The 21244-nt window shown below is 37.7% G+C and overlaps 1 protein-coding gene across 2 annotated transcripts in view; it reads right to left on the reverse strand.

The window, feature by feature from the left end:
* Positions 1-17586, reverse strand: part of LOC136259675 (uncharacterized) — a 131131-nt gene extending 113545 nt beyond the window's left edge. For both annotated transcript variants that reach the window (XM_066053178.1, XM_066053177.1), the window contains exons 1-4: positions 17205-17586; positions 15174-15329; positions 9568-9771; positions 7318-7368 (exon numbers count right to left, since the gene is read on the reverse strand). In XM_066053178.1, the coding sequence (XP_065909250.1) occupies positions 7318-7368; positions 9568-9771; positions 15174-15329; positions 17205-17571 (778 nt within the window). In that variant the 5' untranslated portion in view covers positions 17572-17586. The remainder of the gene's footprint in view (positions 1-7317; positions 7369-9567; positions 9772-15173; positions 15330-17204) is intronic.
* Positions 17587-21244: the final 3658 nt, after the last annotated feature.

Below are 21244 nucleotides of genomic sequence, written 5' to 3' on the forward strand. Positions count from 1 at the left end.
AGATCACGGAGTTATGACACAAAACCCAAGCTGTGTCACAATTACGCGATCGATTTTTAGTAATAAAAAAGTATTAGTTTTTACGCCTACTAGGCAAACCGCTAAGAGCAATGAGCAGAAAATCGGTGTATAGCTGGAATAATCTTCATAGAAAGTCCTTGCAGTAGTATAGAAGAATTGGATTACAAACCACTGAGTTATGATTCGAAAGCCAATTCTGTGTAGCAAATGCGAGATCGAGATACTCTAATAGAACAGTCACCCTAATAGAGCATTCAGCTAATATATTTACTCCATTATAGAATTCTATTACATTACAAGTTATTCTGTAGAGACTTCAGCTGCAAACAGTTAATCGTATAGACAGTTAAGCAAGAAGCAAGTCACCCTGTGGAGAATTAAGCACAAATTATATCACTGTAGAGATTCAGAACATTATACAAGTCACACTAAAGAGAGTTCAGCTATAAACAAGTCATGCACCCTGTAGAGAGTTCACCTACAATTAAATCACTCTCTAGAGAATTCAGCTACACACAAATCACTGTGCAGAGAGTTCAGCTACAAACAAATTATCCTGTAGAGAGATCAGCTACAAACAAAACACTTTGCACAGAGTTCAGCTAGAAACAAATCAATCTTTAGAGTGATCAGCAACAAACAAATCAACTTGTAGAGAGATCAGCTAGAAACAAATCAACCTGCAGAGAGGTCAGCTACAAACAAATCAGCTTGTAGAGAGATCAGTTACACACAAATCAACCTGTAGAGAGATAAGCTAGAAAAAAATCACCCTGTAGAGAGTTCAGCTAAAACACATCAACCTGCAGAGAGATCAGCTACAAACATATCACCTTATAGACGATTCAGCTACAAACAAATTACACTGTAGAGAGATCGGCTACAAACAAATCAACCTGCAGAGAGATCGGCTACAAACAAATCAGCCTGTAGAGAGTTCAGCTAAAACAAATCAACCTGCAGAGAGATCAACTACAAACAAATCACCTTATAGAGAGTCAGCTACAAACAAATTACCCTATAGAGAGATCGGCTACAAACAAATCAACCTGCAGAGAGATCAGCTACACACAAATCAACTTGTAGAGAGATCAACTACAAACAAATCACCCTGTAGAGAGATCAGCTAGAAACTACACACAATGTAAGGAGTTCAGCTACAAATAAATCACCCTGTAGAGAGATCAGCTAAAACAAATCAACCTGCAGAGAGATCAGCTACAAACAAATCACCTTTTAGACAGTTCAGCTACAAATAAATTACCTTGTAGAGAGATCGGCTACAAACAAATCAACCTGCAGAGAGATCAGCTACACACAATTCAACTTGTAGAGAGATCAGCTACAAACAAATCACCCTGTAGTGAGATCAGCTAGAAACTAGACACAATGTAAGGAGTTCAGCTACAAGCAAATCACCGTGTAGAGAGTTCAGCTACAAACAAACCAACCTGTAGAGCGATCAGCTAGAAACAAATCACCCTGAAGAGAGGTCAGCTACAAAAAATCACCCTGTAGAGATATCAGCTAGAAACAAATCACCCTGAAGAGAGGTCAACTACAAAAAAATCACCCTGTAGAGAGATCAGCTAGAAACAAATCACCCTGAAGAGAGGTCAGCTACAAACAAACCACTTTGCAGAGAATTCAGCTACAAACAAATCAGCTTGTAGAGAGATCAGTTACACACAAATCAACCTGTAGAGAGATAAGCTAGAAACAAATCACCCTGTAGAGAGTAGCTACAAGCAAAACACCCTGTAGAGAGTTCAGCAACAAAGAAACCACCATGTAGAGAGTTCAGCTGCAAACAAATCACCTTATAGAGAGTTCAGCTACAAACAAATCACCCTGTAGAGAGATCAGCTACAAACTAGACACAATGTAAGGAGTTCAGCTACAAGCAAATCACCCTTTAGTGAGTTCAGCTACAAACAAATCAACTTGCAGTGAGATCACCTACAAAAAAGCACTTTGTACAGAGTTCAGCTACAAACAAATTACCCTGTAGAGAGATCGGCTACAAACAAATCAACCAGTAAAAAGATCAGCTACACACAAATCAACTTGTAGAGAGATCAGCTACAAACAAATCACCCTGTAGAGAGATCAGCTAGAAACTAGACACAATGTAAGGAGTTCAGCTACACAAGTAAATCACCCTGTAGAGTTCAGCTAAAACAAATCAACCTGCAGAGAGATCAGCTACAAATAAATCCCTTTACAGACAGTTCAGCTACAAACAAATTACCTTGTAGAGAGATCGGCTGCAAATTAATCAACCTGCAGATAGATCAGCTACAGACAAATCAACTTGTAGAGAGATCAGCTACAAACAAATCAACCTGTAGAGAGATCAGCTAGAAACTAGATACAATGCAAGGAGTTCAGCTACAAACAAAATCACCCTTTAGTGAGTTCAGCTACAAACAAATCAACCTGCAGTGAGATCACCCACAAAAACGCACTTGTACAGAGTTCAGTTACAAACAAATCACCCTGTAGAGAGATCAGGTAGAAGAATTCACCTTGTAGAGAGTTCAGCAACAAAGAAACCACCATGTAGAGAGTTCAGCTGCAAACAAATCACCCAGTAGAAAGATCAGCTAGAAGAAGTTACCTTGTAGAGAGTTCAGTTACAAAGAAACCATCATATAGAGAGTTCAGCTACAAAGAAATTACCCCGTAGAGAGTTCAGCTAGAAGAAGTCACTTTGTAAAGAGTTCAGCTACAAAGAAACCATCATGTACAGAGTTCAGCTACAAAGAAACCACCTGCATAGAATTCAACTACAAACAAATTACCCTGTATAGAGATCAGCTAGAAGAAGTTACCTTGTAGATAGTTCAGCTACAACAATTCACCCTGTAGAAAGATCAGCTAGAAGAAGTCACCTTGTAGAGTGTTCAGTTACAAAGAAACCATCATGTAGAGAGTTCAGCTGCAAACAAATCACTCTGTAGAGAGTTCAGCTACAAAGAAACCGCCATGTAGAGAGTTCAGCCTCATACAAACTACCTTGTAGAGAATTCAACTACAACAAATCACCCTGTAGAGAAGAAGTTACCTTGTAGAGAGTTCAGCTACAAAGAAACCTTCATGTAGGGAGTTCAGCTACAAAGAAACCACCATGTAGAGAGTTTAGCTGTAAACAAATCACCTGTAGAGAGTTCAGCTAGAAACAAATCACCCCGTAGAGAGATCAGCTGGACGAAGTCACCTTGTAGAGAGTTCAGCTACAAAGAAACCATCATGTAGAGAGTTCAGCTGCAAACAAATCACCCTGCAGAGAGTTCAGCTACAAAAAAATCACCCTGTAGAGAGTTCAGCTAGACGAAGTCACCTTATAGAGAGTTCAGCTACAAAGAAACCATCATGTAGAGAGTTCGGCTACAAAGACACCACCATGTAGAGAGTTTAGCTGCAAACAAATCACCTGTAGAGAGTTCAGCTAGAAACAAAATACCCTGTAGAGAGACCAGCTAGAAGAGGTTACCTTGTAGAGAGTTCAGCTATAAAGAAACCATCCTGTATATAGTTCAGCTACATTTCAAGTCACCCAGTAGAGAGATCAGCTGCAAAAAAATATCCTGTGGGGAATAATGGGCATGTAATAAATATATGTATATAATTTGTATAATTACTAATAAAATCAAAAATAATTGAATTACTAAAATTCTTCTTTAAGTTCTTTTCTTCTTCCTGTAGTAAAGAAAAAAAACACATGGGTTAAAGAGCCCCAAAGCCAGCCATAGGCCGGCTTTGTAGTATACAAATACAAAAAGAAGTGATATCTAATCAAAAACAGCCAAGCTGTAAAAAAAGGTGCGGCCCCCAAAAAGGCCATGGTGAAAAAAGATGTGAAATCCAAGGTGGCGGCCAAGAAATGGCTGTGATGGTAGGTTAATGGTTACATTTTAATAACGACAATTCAGGTGAATTTTGTGCCGCTTGGTCTTGGCACCAAATTCACCTGAATTGTTGTTATTAAAATGTAACCATTAACCTACCATCACAGCCATTTCTTGGCCGTCACCTTGGATTTCACATCTTTTTTCACCATGGCCTTTTTGGGGGCCGCACCTTTTTTTACAGCTTGGCTGTTTTTGATTAGATATATATACACTGTGATATGATGGCAAGTTGGAAAAATAACTGATCAGCAATTGTAGATAATTAGCCTGCAGTCCTATTGACTGCTCAGTATTTGAATACATTTGTGTGAGTGTGTGTACATGCTTGTGGTATATGTGTGAGGCTAAATTTGGTTATACCTCCTCATGGAAAACAGCTTTGCCAGCTAACATTACTGGTTTGGTCTAGTGTGGAGCTTTTTTCTGACTTGTCAGTGCTCACACAAAGAGCTCAGTGTTTTGCACTATTGTGGTATTGCAAGCCCTTGGTGTGTAATTCTCTTGCACGAGGAGCCACGTTGACAACACATGCTCATTTGAGAACTGCTGGTTGTTCTCACAACCATCACCATTCCTGGCATAATATTGGCAGCTGGAATTTACGTTCACTTGTTTAGTCTGGGGGCTCTGTCTACTAGGAGAGGTGTCCAAGTTGATCAAAAGGTAAACTTACTGGTAGGAGAATTGCATCAGTTTGATACGAGTATTACTGGTATTAATGAAATGAAATAGTTTGGCCAAGCAGTCTATGAAGTGTGGATGGCTTGTCTTGGTCCATTCTGGCAGACCCATGCCTGCACGAACCTGTGCAGAGGTATGAAGGTGTCGGCAGACTTTTAGACCCTGTGATGGCTACAGCTTGGAGAAATTCTGGGGAACTTTGGAGAAGTACTGGAGCAGTCCATTATATTAAATCACAGTAAAATAATAAGAAGTGTTATCTCCCCACTATGCGCAAGATACCATAATTGAAATGCACAGTAGGAATATAACACTTTTTATTGTTTTACTGTGAATTAATTTCATGGACTACTCCAACTTGTTTCAGTACTTTTTATTGATGTGCTATGGTCCCTACTCTAGTTGAAAACTCCATTTTTTTGTGTACTTGTTTGTTAACTTTTTGTAAATAATGACTGGTGAACCCACACATACCGCATCTGAAATGGCGTCGCATGCCCCAGCTATATCAATTACCGTCTGAAAAGTGAAGTTTCCATTACGCTTCATTGTTAGCTATGTTCAACCCGTTACACAGCAGTACGAATCAAGAACTATTCAAATAGCACCTCTACAATCAAAATAGCCACTATGAAAAATACGGATGATTTCCGTTATAAGTGAAGCCAGCATGTGTTACCACCAAATTGACACTTTTTGCTGTCAGCAAAGATGAATGGGACACAAAGGAGGACACTGGTAAGTCCATGAAGAACGTATTGTACATACTGCAGTATGCCAAAAGGCACCTATTGGGCCAAAGCGATGTCGAACAGTGAAAAAATCAAGCCCGTAGCCTTAGCTGTTATCGAGGTACGTTTGTCTGAAGGAATCAGTCATCAGTCAGTCAGTTACTCAGTCAGTAGAAAATTCCATTAAAATAATGGTTTTTTAAAAATTACGTAGCAACTTGTTGAAAGTGTTTCGGGTCAATCTGAAAGCTGGTTTGGGCTAAGTTTTACTTAACCAATATATACTGCCTCATCATTGTCAGGGAAAATTGAGGCTGGTTTTTGGGTGATGGTATTTCATGGGCCACACCTACTCCCTTGTGGTCCCTACTATACAGTACAATAGCACTGTATGATAAATTTGTGGGTGGCACTAAATCGAAGACTGGGGATCAAGTTTCTTTATAATTGTGGTGGCAAGCTAGTGAGAAGACTAAAAGAACCTTCTTGGATGATTGAGCTGAGTTTTTTTATGCTGATGCTGCTACAGACATGTCTACTAGAGAAAACCTTGTTAAAACTACTGCTAGCATTGTGACAGCTTGCAGCTCAACCATTAGTATATACTAAAAGACCAAGTTTTTAGTTGTACACAATGGTGCTGTTCTAAAACCCATTGTTATAGGTAAATGATTGTATTTCATCTGTAACATCCTTTTGTCACCTTGGTTCTTCCACGGTGTAGTGCAGATGGAATTGAACACTAGGATAGCACACGCTGCCAGTGTTTTTGGAGCTCTCACAAGATCTGTTTTCAGTGACCATTTTCAATCTTTAACCACTATGAGCATAGTCTACCAAGCGTGATCTGCTTTATGCTGTGGGAATTTGGCCTGTGTAGCAAAGGGAGATTTGCACTTTGGAGGTATTACAAAATCACTGATTGAGAACATTATTAGGTGCCTCACGAACTGTGCAGCATATTAAGAAGTGAGGAGTAGAGTTTAGTTTGTCTGTACCTTTGGTAGATAATTATGATTTCTTGCATTGTTTGGGTTGCATTGTAAGGATGAGTGATGATCGTCTTCCCAAACAGTTGCTGTTTGCGTGGCTGTACCAGCATCGTCCATCCCATGGGGAATCTTTGTTGGCATGACAAAGCGATATAAAATCTTTGCATAATGATGAGGCAGGTTGTTACATGTACTGGCACAATAGTGACGCAGGGTGTGGCTCATCTGTAAGTAGTAAGACACAAGAAGGTAGATTAGTGATGGTTGTCAGTACAGTTTTAGTAGCTTCCAGGATTAAAGCTAGACACACAGCTTTAGCAGTGTTAAGTCATGATGACGAGCAGCAAGCAATGTGCTTGTTCCAGTTTCTGTTCTCAGTGTCAACTAGCATGTCAAAGGCCCCAGAATATGGCAAGGCACAAGTGCTCTACAACCAGAAGGCTGTGATGATTCATCAATTTAGTCTGCTGTGAGGCAGAAAGACATCATTTTATGGTGGTCTACTATCCAGTGTGTGTGTGTGTGTGTGTGTGGGGGGGGGGGTGCATGTGTGCATGGGCCCATGCTGCCAACCTTTCTGTGATGGGCCTGGTTACACACCACTTGGCTATATTAGGAGAAGGTACCACAGAACAATATAAATGTAGGGAGACAATCATCATGCTGTCAAAAGCAGAAATAATCCCTGACCATGAGCCCACCAAATGCAGTCTATGCATGCTCTTAAGTAGTCACATCAGCTGGGATCCAGATTTCACCAACACAAAGACACACATCACCAGCAAGGGTTGATCATAAATGCTATACAGTGGCCTGTGAGAAGCCTACTTAACGCCTAATATTTTCTTTCTTCATGCTAATCACACATTGGCATAGTGTGCCAACTTTTGGTCACACAACACAGTGAACACATTTGATGCAACATAAGTATACAGGTGCCTACATGTTGACATTGTTGACATTCATCAAACAACAAACCTCCATTTGGAAGTACATATCTATCACCATAACTCGATTTAAAATCCTCACCTGCAAATGTACAAAGTACAAAATACATGTTTAAGTAATACTAAAATAACAATATAGGAAAGAAGAAAAAGCAGTTTGTTGTGTTTATATATTATATTTGATATTAACGTCATCTTTGTGCCTTTGTAAGGAATTTTACAAGCTAATAGGGTTTATTACTTAAACAAGGGTGTACAATAGGGATTAGTTTTGCATTTCAGATTATGATTTGCCTTGTTCAAGCACTTTTCATTGTAATGATTAATACTCACTTGTAAAATTTCTAATTTTTCTAAAGTCCATGGTGTACAGTCCGCAACGTACTGTATACACTGTGGTATGCCCAAAAGGTACCTGTTGAGCTGAAGCAACATTTAACAGTGCAATGGGTGAATGTATTTTAACATTTTTACTGTAGCTCACATTCACAAAAACGAGCAAGTATATAGCCTTAGCCGTTATTTGTCTGAAGGCATTTTATTTTAGTATGTCAGTAATTGTGACCCGCTGAACAAAAACCGGCCGTTTTCACAAAATTCTATTTTGCTATAAAAATGTATTGAAATAAAATGGGTAAAGATACACATGCTACAGAAAAGAATTTATGCGTGTGTCAATCGCTTTGTTATGTACTGAAACAAAGCTCAAATCAATAAAATCTATAAGCCACCAGGTTCTCCGGTCATTGGGAGTAAGAAAATCTTTGTTTCATGTATGTACAGTGTATGGTAAGTGAGTTATGGGAGTTTATTTATGATGCAGTAGAAATAAAGTTTACCGTCATCATTTAATTATCGAAATGGCCTTTTTCTTTGTCCACACAGAGATGCATAGGGAAAACACTATACCTTGATTGATGTGTTAGTTCATGGTGAACAGACTGAGCTAATTCCCATCTTTGTAGCTTATTTCAGTCGTGAGGTATGGTCGATTAAGTAAGTGCCTGTAATTTATTTGCATGCCGTATTGTTGCTATACAATTGAGTTTAATCCTGTTCCATCTGTCTATTGGCATAACTCCAAGGCTATTCAAAGCTGAAACTTTGGCTGTCCGCTCCTTTGTTATTATAGATAGCAGAGAAGCAGTAAAATGGAATTCAAGGAATGTGTGAAAACAGCTGGTTTTTGCTTAGCAGATGACAATTCAAAAATCCACTAAATAATTTTTATAAAACTTTTGTAGCAACTTACTGAAAGCATTTCAGGTTATACTGAAAGCACTTTTGGGCATGACTATGCCTAACCATTACAGTCATTGAAGATATTGTGAGGCTGACTTTTCATTAATAGTCTTTGTGAAAAGATGTAAACTTTCATGATCCCTACTATCATACTGTATGTATATCTTTTTGTAGACATGGTGACCTTGAACAACAGATTTCTTACAGCAGGTATGAATTACTGCCAACGTGTTCTGCTCACAGTGTTGCATGCATTGTTCTTATTAGAGCCCACTATTGCATGCTAATATTTTGGAAACTTGCACAGCCTACGCTTCACAACATTAACTGTGTTTAATAACTTAAACTTTATGTAAAGCGTTAGTTGATTAGTGTAGATATAACAGGCAATGAATGCGACGATATAAAAAGTCTTTATATGGCTAGTGAATCCTTACTAGCTAATTATCTAAGGCGTAGCACGGTGATGAAGACACTGTTTTGAAAACATTTTTTCAAACTTGCTGTCAAGCATCATTTTTTGAAAATTTAACCTTTTGAAACTTTTCCACTATATGGTAGTACAGTTTCAATATTAATTGTAATGTTGTTACTAAAATTCTTGGGTATATTCATTTATTGGACTGGACTACTGGACTTGGATTACTGGACTGGACATACTGTACTTGAGATTTTTTTTGTTTGTTTTCTTGTCTTTTGTAGCCAGACTTTAACAAAGAAGTATTTTGTGACTGGATTTGCAAAAGGGTACCTTTTTCACACAACATTTGATCAATTTTTTGAACTTTGAAGCTCCATAACTATTTTATAAATAAAATTGTCTGAAGTTTTCCAGGAGTAAAACCACAGTATTTTGTTTGCCAGCATACAAAATGTGTGGAAAAGGTACTTTTCCGTAAATCAGGTCACATTTAGAAATCACCAAAAATTCCACAATACACAAAAATGTGCACATTCTTCACAAAAAACTACACTAAACCTCTAATAAAATGAAACAGTAATGTACTCAACAATGCCAACAATAATGTTACAAACTTACTCAACTGAATGTTAACTATAGCAGCTTTGTTGGCACCCTGTTGCAGACCCATACCATATCCAGCACCATCAATGTATAGTCTAAGACTAAACTGTTCAGTTGGTTCATCAATATCATCGGCTACTATTGGAATACTAGCTGTGGTTGTAGTAGCTCCCATTGTGAAGGTAGCAGTGTATCGGCCAGGAGTAAAATCCATCCCAGCTGCAAGTAATAAAGCCAGTGCATTTTACGATGTTAGATGCATACAGTAAATATATAATATATCATCATCAATAAAGCCACACTAGTAAATCAATGTTTTGGCCAAGAAGACAAAAATAGAAGACTAAAGGACAGTCCATTGTACATGCATATCAAGACACACGATAGTGTGTCGTGCGGCCCAAGAAGCCGGCGCGCCACAACGTGATCAAGACACACGATAGTGTGTCGTGCGGCCCAAGAAGCCGGCGCGCCACAGCGTGAGTATATTAACAGGAAGATAGAAAACGCAATTTTCACACCTATGTAGCTCTGTGATTCCTTATCCGATTGGAACCAAATTTGCTAGAGACGTGCCGCCCAGTTAGGGGAGTCTACATACCGAATTTGAAGAAAATCGCTCCAGCCATTTCTGAGATACGAGCGAACAAAATTTCGTTTTAATTTCTTCGTTTTAATTTCTTCGTTTTTTTTTCTTCTTTTTCTTCTTCTTCATCTTCTTCATTTCGCACACTTCGCAAAATTCGCCATAAAACACGAATGCGTGCTCGGATTGGGCTGAAATTTGGCACACTTAAAGGGCTCATTAAGGCGGATCTCCGTACCAACGTTGGTAGGAATCCGATGAACATTCATGGAGTTATGACTGATTATTTGCGTAAAATAAGGTCGAAGGTCTGTCACGCCTACAGGGTAAACCCCTTGGAGGAATCAGTTGAAAATTGATATGTAGATAGAGCAACCATCGTAGGAGTGCCTTTTTGTGGTTTGAAAGGAATCGGGATAAAGACCATGGAGATATGACACAAAACCCAACCTGTGTCAAAATTACGCGATCGATTTTTTATGAATAAAAAACTATTAGTTTTCGTATCTACCAGGCAAACCGCTTAGAGCAACGAGCTGAAAATCAGTATGTAGCTGGAATAATCATCATAGAAAGTTCTTGCAGTAGCACAGAAGAATCGCATTACAAATCACTGAGTTATGATTCGAAAGGCAACTACGTGCAGCAAATGCGAGATCGAGATACTCTAATAGAACAGTCACCCTAATAAAGCATTCAGCTGCATGTATGATTTACTCAGTTATATTACATTGCAAGTTATTCTGTAGGGAATTCAGCTACAAACAAGTCACCCTGTAGTCAGATCAGCTAGAAGAAGGTACCTAATAGAGAGTTCAGCTACAAAGAAGCCATCATATAGAGAGTTCAGCTCAAATAAATCACACTGTAGAGAATTCAGCTACAAACAAATTGCCCTGTAGAGAGATCAGCTAGAAGAAGTTACCTTGTAGAGAGTTCAGTTACAAAGAAACAATCATGCAAAGAGTTTAGCTGCAAACAAATCACCCAGTAGAAAGTTCCGCTATGAACAGATCACACTGTAGAGAGTTCAGTTAGAAACAAGTCATCCTGTAGAGAGATCAGCTTGAAGAAATTACCTTGTAGAGAGTTCAGTTACGAAGAAACAATCATGCAAAGAGTTTAGCTGCAAACAAATCACCCAGTAGAAAGTTCCGCTATGAACAGATCACACTGTAGAGAGTAAATTCAGTTAGAAACAAGTCATCCTGTAGATAGATCAGCTAGAAGAAGTCACTTTGTAGAGAGTTCAGCTACAAAGAAACCACCATGTAAGAGAGTTCAGCTGCAAACAAATCACCTGTAGAGAGTTCAGCTAGGAACAAGTCACCCTGTACAGAGATCAGCTAGAAACAAGTCATCCTGTAGAGAGTTCAGCTAGAAGAAGTTACACTGTAGAGAGTTCAGTTACAAAGAAACCATGTAGAGAGTTCAGCTGCAAACAAATTGCCCTGTAGAGAATTCAGCTACAAACAAATCACCCTGTAGAAAGATCAGCTAGAAGAAGTTAGCTTGTAGAGAGTTTAGCAACACACAAATCACCCTGTAGAGGGTTTAGCTACAAACAAGTCACCCTGTAGAGAGTTCAGCTAGAAGAAGTTACATTGTAGAGAGATCAGCTAGAAACAAGTCACCCTGTAGAGAGTTCAGCTAGAAGAAGTTACATTGTAGAGAGTTCAGCTACAAAGAAATTACCATGTACAGAGTTCAACTGCAAACAAATCACCCTGTAGAGAATTCAGCTACAAACAAATCACCCTGTAGAAAGATCAGATAGAAGAAGTTACCTTGTAGAGAGTTCAGCTACAAACAAATCACCCTGTGAGAGTTCAGCTAGAAACCAGTCACCCTGTAGAGAGATCAGCTAGAAACAAGTCACCCGTAGAGAGTTCAGCTAGAAGAAGTTACATTGTAGATAGTTCAGCTGCAAAGAAACTACCATGTAGAGAGTTCAGCTGTAAATAAATTGCCCTGTAGAGAATTCAGCTACAGACAAATCACCTTGTAGAAAGATCAGCTAGAAGAAGTTACCTTGTAGAGAATTCAGCTGCAAACAAATTGCCCTGTAGAGAATTCAGCTACAGACAAATCACCTTGTAGAAGATCAGCTAGAAGAAATTACCTTGTAGAGAGTTCAGCTACAAACAAATCACCCTGTAGAGAGTTCAGCTAGAAGAAGTTACATTGTAGAGAGTTCAGTTACAAAGAAACTACCATGTAGAGAGTTCAGCTGCAAACAAATCGCCCTATAGAGAATTCAGCTACAAACAAATCACCCTGTAGAAAGGTCAGCTAGAAGAAGTTACCTTGTAGAGAGTTCAGCTACAAACAAATCACCCTGTAGAGAGTTCAGCTAGAAACAAGTCACCCTGTAGAGAGATCAGCTAGAAACAAGTCACCCGTAGAGAGTTCAGCTAGAAGAAGTTACATTGTAGAGAGTTCAGCTACAAAGAAACTACCATGTAGAGAGTTCAGCAGCAAACAAATTTCCCTGTAGAGAATTCAGCTACAAACAAATCACCCTGTAGAAAGATCAGCTAGAAACAAGTCACCCTGTAGAGAGATCAGCTAGAAACAAGTCACCCTGTAGAGAGTTCAGCTAGAAGAAGTTACATTGTAGAGAGATCAGCTAGAAACAAGTCACCCTGTAGAGAGTTCAGCTAGAAGAAGTTACATTGTAGAGAGTTCAGCTACAAAGAAATACCATGTAGAGAGTTCAGCTGCAAACAAATTGCCCTGTAGAGAATTCAGCTACAAACAAATCACCCTGTAGAAAGATCAGATAGAAGAAGTTACCTTGTAGAGAGTTCAGCTACAAACAAATCACCCTGTAGAGAGTTCAGCTAGAAACAAGTCACCCTGTAGAGAGTTCAGCTAGAAGAAGTTACATTGTAGAGAGTTCAGCTACAAAGAAACTACCATGTAGAGAGTTCAGCTGCAAACAAACAAATTGCCCTGTAGAGACAAACAAATCACCCTGTAGAGGGTTCAACTACACCCTGTAGAGAGTTCAGCTAGAAACAAGTTACACTGTAGAGAGATCAGCTAGAAACAAGTCACCCTGTAGAGAGTTCAGCTAGAAGAAGTCACATTGTAGAGAGTTCAGCTACAAAGAAACTACCATGTAGAGAGTTCAGCTGCAAACAAATTGCCCTGTAGAGAATTCAGCTACAAACAAATCACCCTGTAGAAAGATCAGCTAGAAGAAGCACCTTGTAGAGAGTTCAGCTACAAACACATCACCCTGTAGAGAGTTCAGCTACAAACAAGTCATCCGGTAGAGAGTTCAGCTAGAAGGACCATTTTGCAGAGAGGTTAGCTACAAAGAAATCACCCTGCTTCATCTTTTCTTCTTCCTGTAGTAAAGAAAAAATGACAGGTTAAAAAGCCCTAAAGCCGGCCATAGGCCGGCTTTGGGGTATACAAATACAAAAAGAAGTGAAATCTAATCCAAAACAGCCAAGCTGTAAAAAAAGAGTGCGGCCCTGAGAAAGGCTATGGTGAAAAAAGATGTGAAATCCAAGGTGGCGGCCAAGAAATGGCTGTGATGGTAGGTTAATGGTAAAAATTTTAATAACAACAATTCAGGTGAATTTTGTGCCAAGACCAAGCGGCACCAAATTCACCTGAATTGTTGTTATTAAAATTTTTACCATTAACCTACCATCACAGCCATTTCTTGGCCGCCACCTTGGATTTCACATCTTTTTTCACCATAGCCTTTCTCAGGGCCGCACTCTTTTTTTACAGCTTGGCTGTTTTGGATTAGATACCATTTATTTTCAGGGATAAGCATGCACCTACTTTTTAAAATTGAAAACAAAACAACAAAATAAGTACATATGTGACAAACTACTAAAAATTTTATGCATGCCTTTGCTACAGGTACTTTATTAAATAGCTGCAAAACTATTGTACAGGATTGTAGGCCAGGGTTGAAACTGGTGCAGTACTACTGACCCAGATGCAAATAACAATCAGATGGGACCTGGATGTGACCTGGATTAAGGTGCACACCACAAACTACATTTCGAATGCTCCAGTAGGGTATTAAGTAAACAGGTAGCTATAGTACCTGTTAGTGATCAATATTGGTTGAAATATTCAATGGATTAGGCATTTGAGAGTCTTTAGCACACACATTTATACCTAACTACTCATGGTTACTGGGTTATTCACAAAGGAGACAAGAACTCATCAACAATCCATTCAGCAAACCCATGAGCATAATCACACGGCTTCATAATCCAAATTTAGAGAAAAAATGACAGCTAACTGGCTCAAACTCATTAGAACAGAAAATAATTGTTATATTTTCTTGACACTGCATTAGGTGAGTGACTTAGTATTGCTTTTGTGGTTGACAGCTAGCTTGTCATATGTTCATGAGCTAAGGCGTTAAAATGGTAAACATCATGTGAATTATGGTGAGGATTGCAAAACTGCTACCACATGCAAGACTGCACAACTCACTACTGTGAGTATTGATTAACATGACAAAATCTGTGAAACAGATGCATTTTGAAGTTTTTCTTATACATTTTCTTATAGAAGAAAAGAAAATTCCTATGTAGTAAAACAGATAAAATTGAATTTTTTTTTTGCAAAATAGAACTGAATCTCCTTGTTTCATACATGTACCACATCTCAGACAGTCTCAGTGTATTCAACAACTGACAGTTATACACTTTAGTTGTGCATTTCATAGTATGATGAGTTTATTGTCCTGAAACAGACACACTCACGATGGTCCTGTTTTTGTGGTGTAGTTCCTAAGCTCTACGTATCTATATGGCCATATGGTAGGGCCTCCCTTCATAAACAACTAGGCATTTATAAACTCATAGAATTGTTAGTAATATACACATATTGTATCCAAAGAGTAATGAAGGCATTGTGTTATAAAAGTTTTGCCGATGCTATTACATCATAATTTTGCAGATTCAGTCACATTTACATGTAGACTGGACCAGTTGCACTTAAATGCCAAACGGTGTATGCATTTTATTATATTTGACAACAAACATAACATTACCTGCAGCAGCAGGTGACAAAGAACTGTTAGCTTCAGCAATGACAATAACACTGAATGATTGAGATTGAGTCTGTCCTGATAATACTAGAGGAACAACCAGTGAACCACTTGACTCCCACACTGATAAGGTAGATGAGCTGAACTCCACTGTGGTTACTGTTTGAAAAAATAACATGATCATGACATACAGTTGTTTCCATTAACTGGCATATACAAAATCTATCAGTAATCATAGAGTATGGTAGTACTGCATGGTAGGGATCATAAACGTTTGTACTTTCCTATGAAAACATTGACCAGAAATCAGCCCCACAATACTTTCACAGCACTTTGGCAATATTTATTAAGTATAATCAAGCTCAAAACTGCCTTCAGTATGATCTGAAATGCTTCCAATAATTTGTTACAAAATTAATAAAATTTTCTACTGACTGACTGACTGACTAAGTGACATCTTACAAGTGTAACTCATATGGCTAGCTTGATATATTCACTGTTAGATGTCTCTTCAACCCAGGCAAACAGGTGTCTTTTGCATACCACTGTACGTAATGTTGTGTTAATGCACTTCCATATTGTCCAACTAATTACTTCGTTTAACATGTCTGATCCAATCTGGATCATCCTTAAATAATCTGTAAAGCAGTTCAGTGGACAGAAATTGTGACCAACCTGGTTTCAATGCTGGTTTTAGCACAGACAGTTGCTATGTAAGGCTAAAGGTTCTTGACCACTACCTGTTCAAAGACAGCATGTAACAGCCAGACTCAAGGTTCAGAACCAATGGGTCCCAGTAACAGTGGGTCAGGAGACAGGTACACCACATTTTTATGTGGTACAGATCCATGATGGGAGAATGCATCATCAAATTCCTTGACAAAGAAGAACAGCAGAAAAAATATAACCAACAATAGAAAACTTTGTCTAACTTGTTTGTTGAAGACCCTGAAGTTGACCAAATTGTTTAGTAGTGGTAGGATCAGCAACCATTAAAATATTGTCTTCCATATGTAGGGCACTGCTCCCTGAAATGTGAGTCCATATTTTGGCGATATTTGGCTTGGTTGTCACTGTACAGGTACATGCATGTACTTCTGTACTAGAAATCCCCAAGTTGCTTTTCCACTGCCTTTTGTATTTCCATGTCACAGACCATGTGCTACGTCCCCTGACAAGTATTGTGTATGCATCCTTTGATTGTTCATCAACTAATCATTGCTTTGGATCATTCATTCTAAGTAGACACTCTCACCACATCAGAATTGGCACCGCACATGAAGTGGTCTTTGAACAACTGTTCTACTATAATAGCCATAACTATTTGGTTGGCTTAAATTCAGTCACATATTGGTCTATTGTCTCAATGTAATTACCTCTCTGCTGTTATGTTCTGCTTGATCATTGAATATAGTCAGTAATCTTGTTCTTTTTTCTCTCTGTCAGTGAAGACCATATTGGCTTGTCCAATAGCGTAAAGCTTTAGCTTTACTTACCCGGAAGGCTTAATAATATTGCTATACAGCACACATAGTCTGTTTTCAGCGTAAAATGTTTTGCATACATGGGTATGGAAATACAAACACCCAAACATACATGCATATACTCCACCAGCTGTAGATGTGCACCTTGTTTAAAATGTTAACAAACAATTGTAAGGATTGCAGAATTTTTGCAAGCTGGTAGGGATCATTGCAACATAAAGTGCTTAGGGATCAGGATCATTATAAGAAAAGTGCTAAAGCAATATAGGACAATTATCATCTGAAACACAAATTTATTATCCCACTATGGCTAAATTAGGGAATACATTTGCACTGTAGCTGATGATCTTCCTTACTTAAGCACTTTTTATTACAATGTTACCTACTAGCTTGTAAAATTCCTGATAAAAATTACAGACTCCAAATAACAGGGATCAACAGCAGTGAACCTCAATGCTAATAGAAATGTTTATGGTACTAGTACCTCAACATAGAGACATTACATAAGTTACTGATTCTTGGTGTCCCCTATGTGTAACTAATCCTTTACCTGGAGGTGGTAGAGAAGATAATGGTTCCACAACATGAATTATTATATCACGTCTTAGTAACTCAGTTCCTCTAATACTAACTGCTACTTGTAACTCATAATCATCCAGTGGAATAGGATCAGATGTTGCTGATGATAATGAACATGTTTCTATAACATTAGGAACATAAAAATTATTAAATGCCACATGAATACTATCACTGTTGCCAAAATGAAAGTATGGATTATCAGATGGATAAAGATGGAATGTGATGTCATCACCATTATCATCATGTCTTTGGAACTCCTCAGAAATGATGAAGCCCAAATTCTTGAATTCTCCAGTCACAGTAGGTGAAATAAAAATTTCATATAATGTGGAGTCCATCCAGTACTGAACTTCATCTGGTACTACAGAATATAATTATGAAATAAATAAGGCATCAAAATATACACTATACATACTCAAAGATATTAACAACTTTTAAAAATTGTTGTTATACTGCACAAAAACAGCCAAGCTATGAGAAAGGGTGTGGCTTTTAAAAACTTGGGTGAAAAAAGTTGTGAAATCAAAGGTGGTGGTTGCAATGATGTTAATGCTAATAAATTTTAACACTGCACATAGCCACTATTAAAATTTACTAGCAATAACATCATTGTAGCCATTTGTCTTTGATTTCACAACTTTTTCATCCAGGCTTTTTAAGGCTGCACCTTTTCCACGGCTTAGCTGCTTTTTTTTTTGCTTTTTTTTTGTGCGAATATTACTTCTTTTTGTAATTGCAAGTTCAAAAGCCAGCCTATGGTTGGCCTTGACACTTCCTTTTAACCTTTTCCCCTTTACTACAGGAATCATCAAGTTATCATTCTAGTGTACTAAACCAGAACTTTCTAGAAATTAAGAGCAACTAATGGCAGTGGCAGAGTGGTAAAGTGCTTGGGTATATAGGCGTGGAGGTCCCTGGTTTGAAACCTGGAGAATTTTTCTCTGACATCTTTTGTGCACGTTTTTTACTTCTCAGTGACTGTTCTATTAGAGTATCTTGATCGTGCTTTTTTCACATGTTTGGTTTTGCTTTATATCTCCTTAGCTAATACTCACAGTACTTTCAAACCACAAATTGTTTTGGTAACTTCATGAACAGACCAATTTTCAAATTATTTCATTAAGCAGATTACCCTGTAGGCATGACAACATATTGCTTTTGCAATTTTCAAATTTTGTGTAATTCCATTGTTCTTAGTTCAATATGTACAAAAAATAGGTTGTAAATGTGCCGCATTATGTTCTTACTGTCCTCCAAATTTGAAGTCAATCGACTTAAGCACACACGAGTTATTGTAATTTTTCTAAAGCTTGCGAAAAGAAAATTTATGTAAGATTAAGAAGAAAATAAGCGAAGGCGCATATCTCAGTAATGGCTGGGTGGATTAGAGGTGCCCTACCCCAAGGATGCTTCCGCAGCAAAACTGGTTAATTTCTATTTAGGCACTATTGAGCTACAAATACATGAAAAGAGCATTTTCTTGGTTCCTGTAAACACACACTTGTCCATCACACGTCCTCACTAGCTGTACTTGGCCACATAACACACTATCGTGTGTCCTGATCTTCCAGAATTTCAACTTATAGCCGAAAACTATGATCAAAAATTTCATTATCAATTTCACGGCACAGACTCTTAACTAGTGAAATGTAATTCATGAACTATGCATATTATTTGAATCATGCAGCAGAGGAACTATCATTTTTTTCTCTCCAAAATTGTACTGTGGTATTATTCAAGGATGCACTATATATACGATTATTTTAAATCTTCCTACTGCTAGCTATCATACTTTACAAACACAACACATTGTTATTACTTGTTTATTTACTAGTTCTTACTAAGTCTCCACAACATGATTAATAGTCCAGTAATTTTAGCCAAAAAATGAGTCAACCTTTAACTAATTGCAATAAAACAGTTTCAACTGTTTCTGGTACAGAAAAATGTGCTCTACAGCATATCATTAGTCTCAGAGAATCTCATGGGGGGAGTGCTTTTTGTGACCTTTCATAGCCATTTTTAGCTTAAAATGTGATTTTCAGTTCTATTTCATCTTTGCATTATCCAAACCACTCAAAATTGGTATAAAATGATTGATCTTACCATAAGAAACAATGTGATACTTGCTTGGTGTACATAGCTGAATCTGTTCATAAGTTATAACCATTTTACCTATCATTATTTAGTCCCGCCCATGTACATAATAGAATTTTGTTTTAAGCACTGAATTAATGACACCTTAGCCATGATGGTAGGAGACATGTTTTCACAACAGAGGTCATGATGAAACCTTAGACGTATTTGTTACCATTGAGACACATAGTAGGTACTTCATATACTGATTGTAATAATTATAATTATATGATAGGAACAATACTTCAGACGGTATGTATTGTGGAAGATGAACACAACTGAGTTGGTACAAGTTTAAAGTAGAAATGAGTATAATACAAATAGTTACTCATGTTCCATCTTCATTACTATTGTCATCATCAATTATTTCTGAATTAGAGCATCCTGACATTCTGCAGTTTCCAAAAGCAACAGAACATTTCACATTGTGCTTCTTGTATGTGCACCTCATATTGCCACAATCAGCCTGACAGTTATATACATCTGATTATTCTCATAAGCTCACTCAGTACTGGTAAGTAATGGCATAAAATTTTCATCACTCTTCTTCCATCCCCCGGTTCATTTCACCACTATGCTATCTTTCCACTCCAATATTTGAAAATAAGCCTAAAAGGCTGTGGTATTTTGTAGCAGCTGAAATAGGTGGCAAGGTTTGTGGATGGATACAAGATGTGTTTGTGGCAATTATTTTGCTGAAACATTTATAACACAGAGAGTCTAGTGACTCACCAGGTGTCCCATTGTACAAAGTTACTAATACATGTTCTTCTGCAATGGAAATTTCTTCAGGGGTAGCTGACTCTTTAGAAAAATACAGGCTTGACTTGGTTCTCAAAGTGTTAGAATTTCTTGATACATGTGCCCTTTCCAATACCATACAGTTGTGAAGTAGTATCACAGCCAAGGACTGCATGCAGAAAAAAGTATAACACTGCATATTTCACAATTGCTCCTTGATAGCCCCAATGTTCTACTCTTTGAGCTTCTTTGCATTTTTCTGTTGGAAGAAAAAATAGACTATGAGACTCCAGGCTGGCATGATAGCATAACTGTCAGTCTGACTGTGGCAATATGAGGTGCACATGCAAGAAGCACAGTGTGAAATGTTCTGTTGCTTGTGGTAACTGCAGAGTGTCAGGATATTCTAATTCTGAAGTAATTGAAAATGATGATGATGACAATAATAATGAAGATGGAACATGAGTAACTATTTGTATTATACTCATTTCTACTTTAAACTTGCACCAACTCAGTTGTGTTCATCTTCCACAATACATACCGTCTGAAGTATTGTTCCTATCATATAATAATAATTATTACAATCACCTATTATGTGTTTCCATAGTAGCAAATACATCTAAGGTTTCATCATGAAAACATGTCTCCTGCCATCATGGATAAGGTGTCAGTCATTAATCCAGAAAAAATTGCTTTAAACAAAATTCAATATTATATATGCATGGGCGGGACTAAATAATGATAGGTAAAATGGTTATAACTTTTGAACAGATAAAGTTATGGACACCAAACAAGTATCACATTGTTCCTTATGGTAAGACCAATCATTTAATATCAAATGTGAGTGGTTTGGATAATGCGCAGATGAAATAGAACTGAAAATCACATTTAAAGCTAAAAATGGCTATAAAAGGTCATAAAAAGCACTTTCACCAAGACTTTTGATATGTTGTATAACACATTTTTCTGTACCAGAAACAGTTGAAACTGTTTTTGATAAAGGTAAAACAGTAAAATGACTGGACTATAACCATTACATCATGCATGCACACCACATTAAATGGTATAGGTTTACCAAGTAACTAACACATAACATTTCACAGTTGTTGAATTTTGTAAGGTACAGCTAGATTA

Source organism: Dysidea avara, chromosome 7 (assembly GCF_963678975.1).
Source record: "Dysidea avara chromosome 7, odDysAvar1.4, whole genome shotgun sequence".
Taxonomy (NCBI): domain Eukaryota; kingdom Metazoa; phylum Porifera; class Demospongiae; order Dictyoceratida; family Dysideidae; genus Dysidea; species Dysidea avara.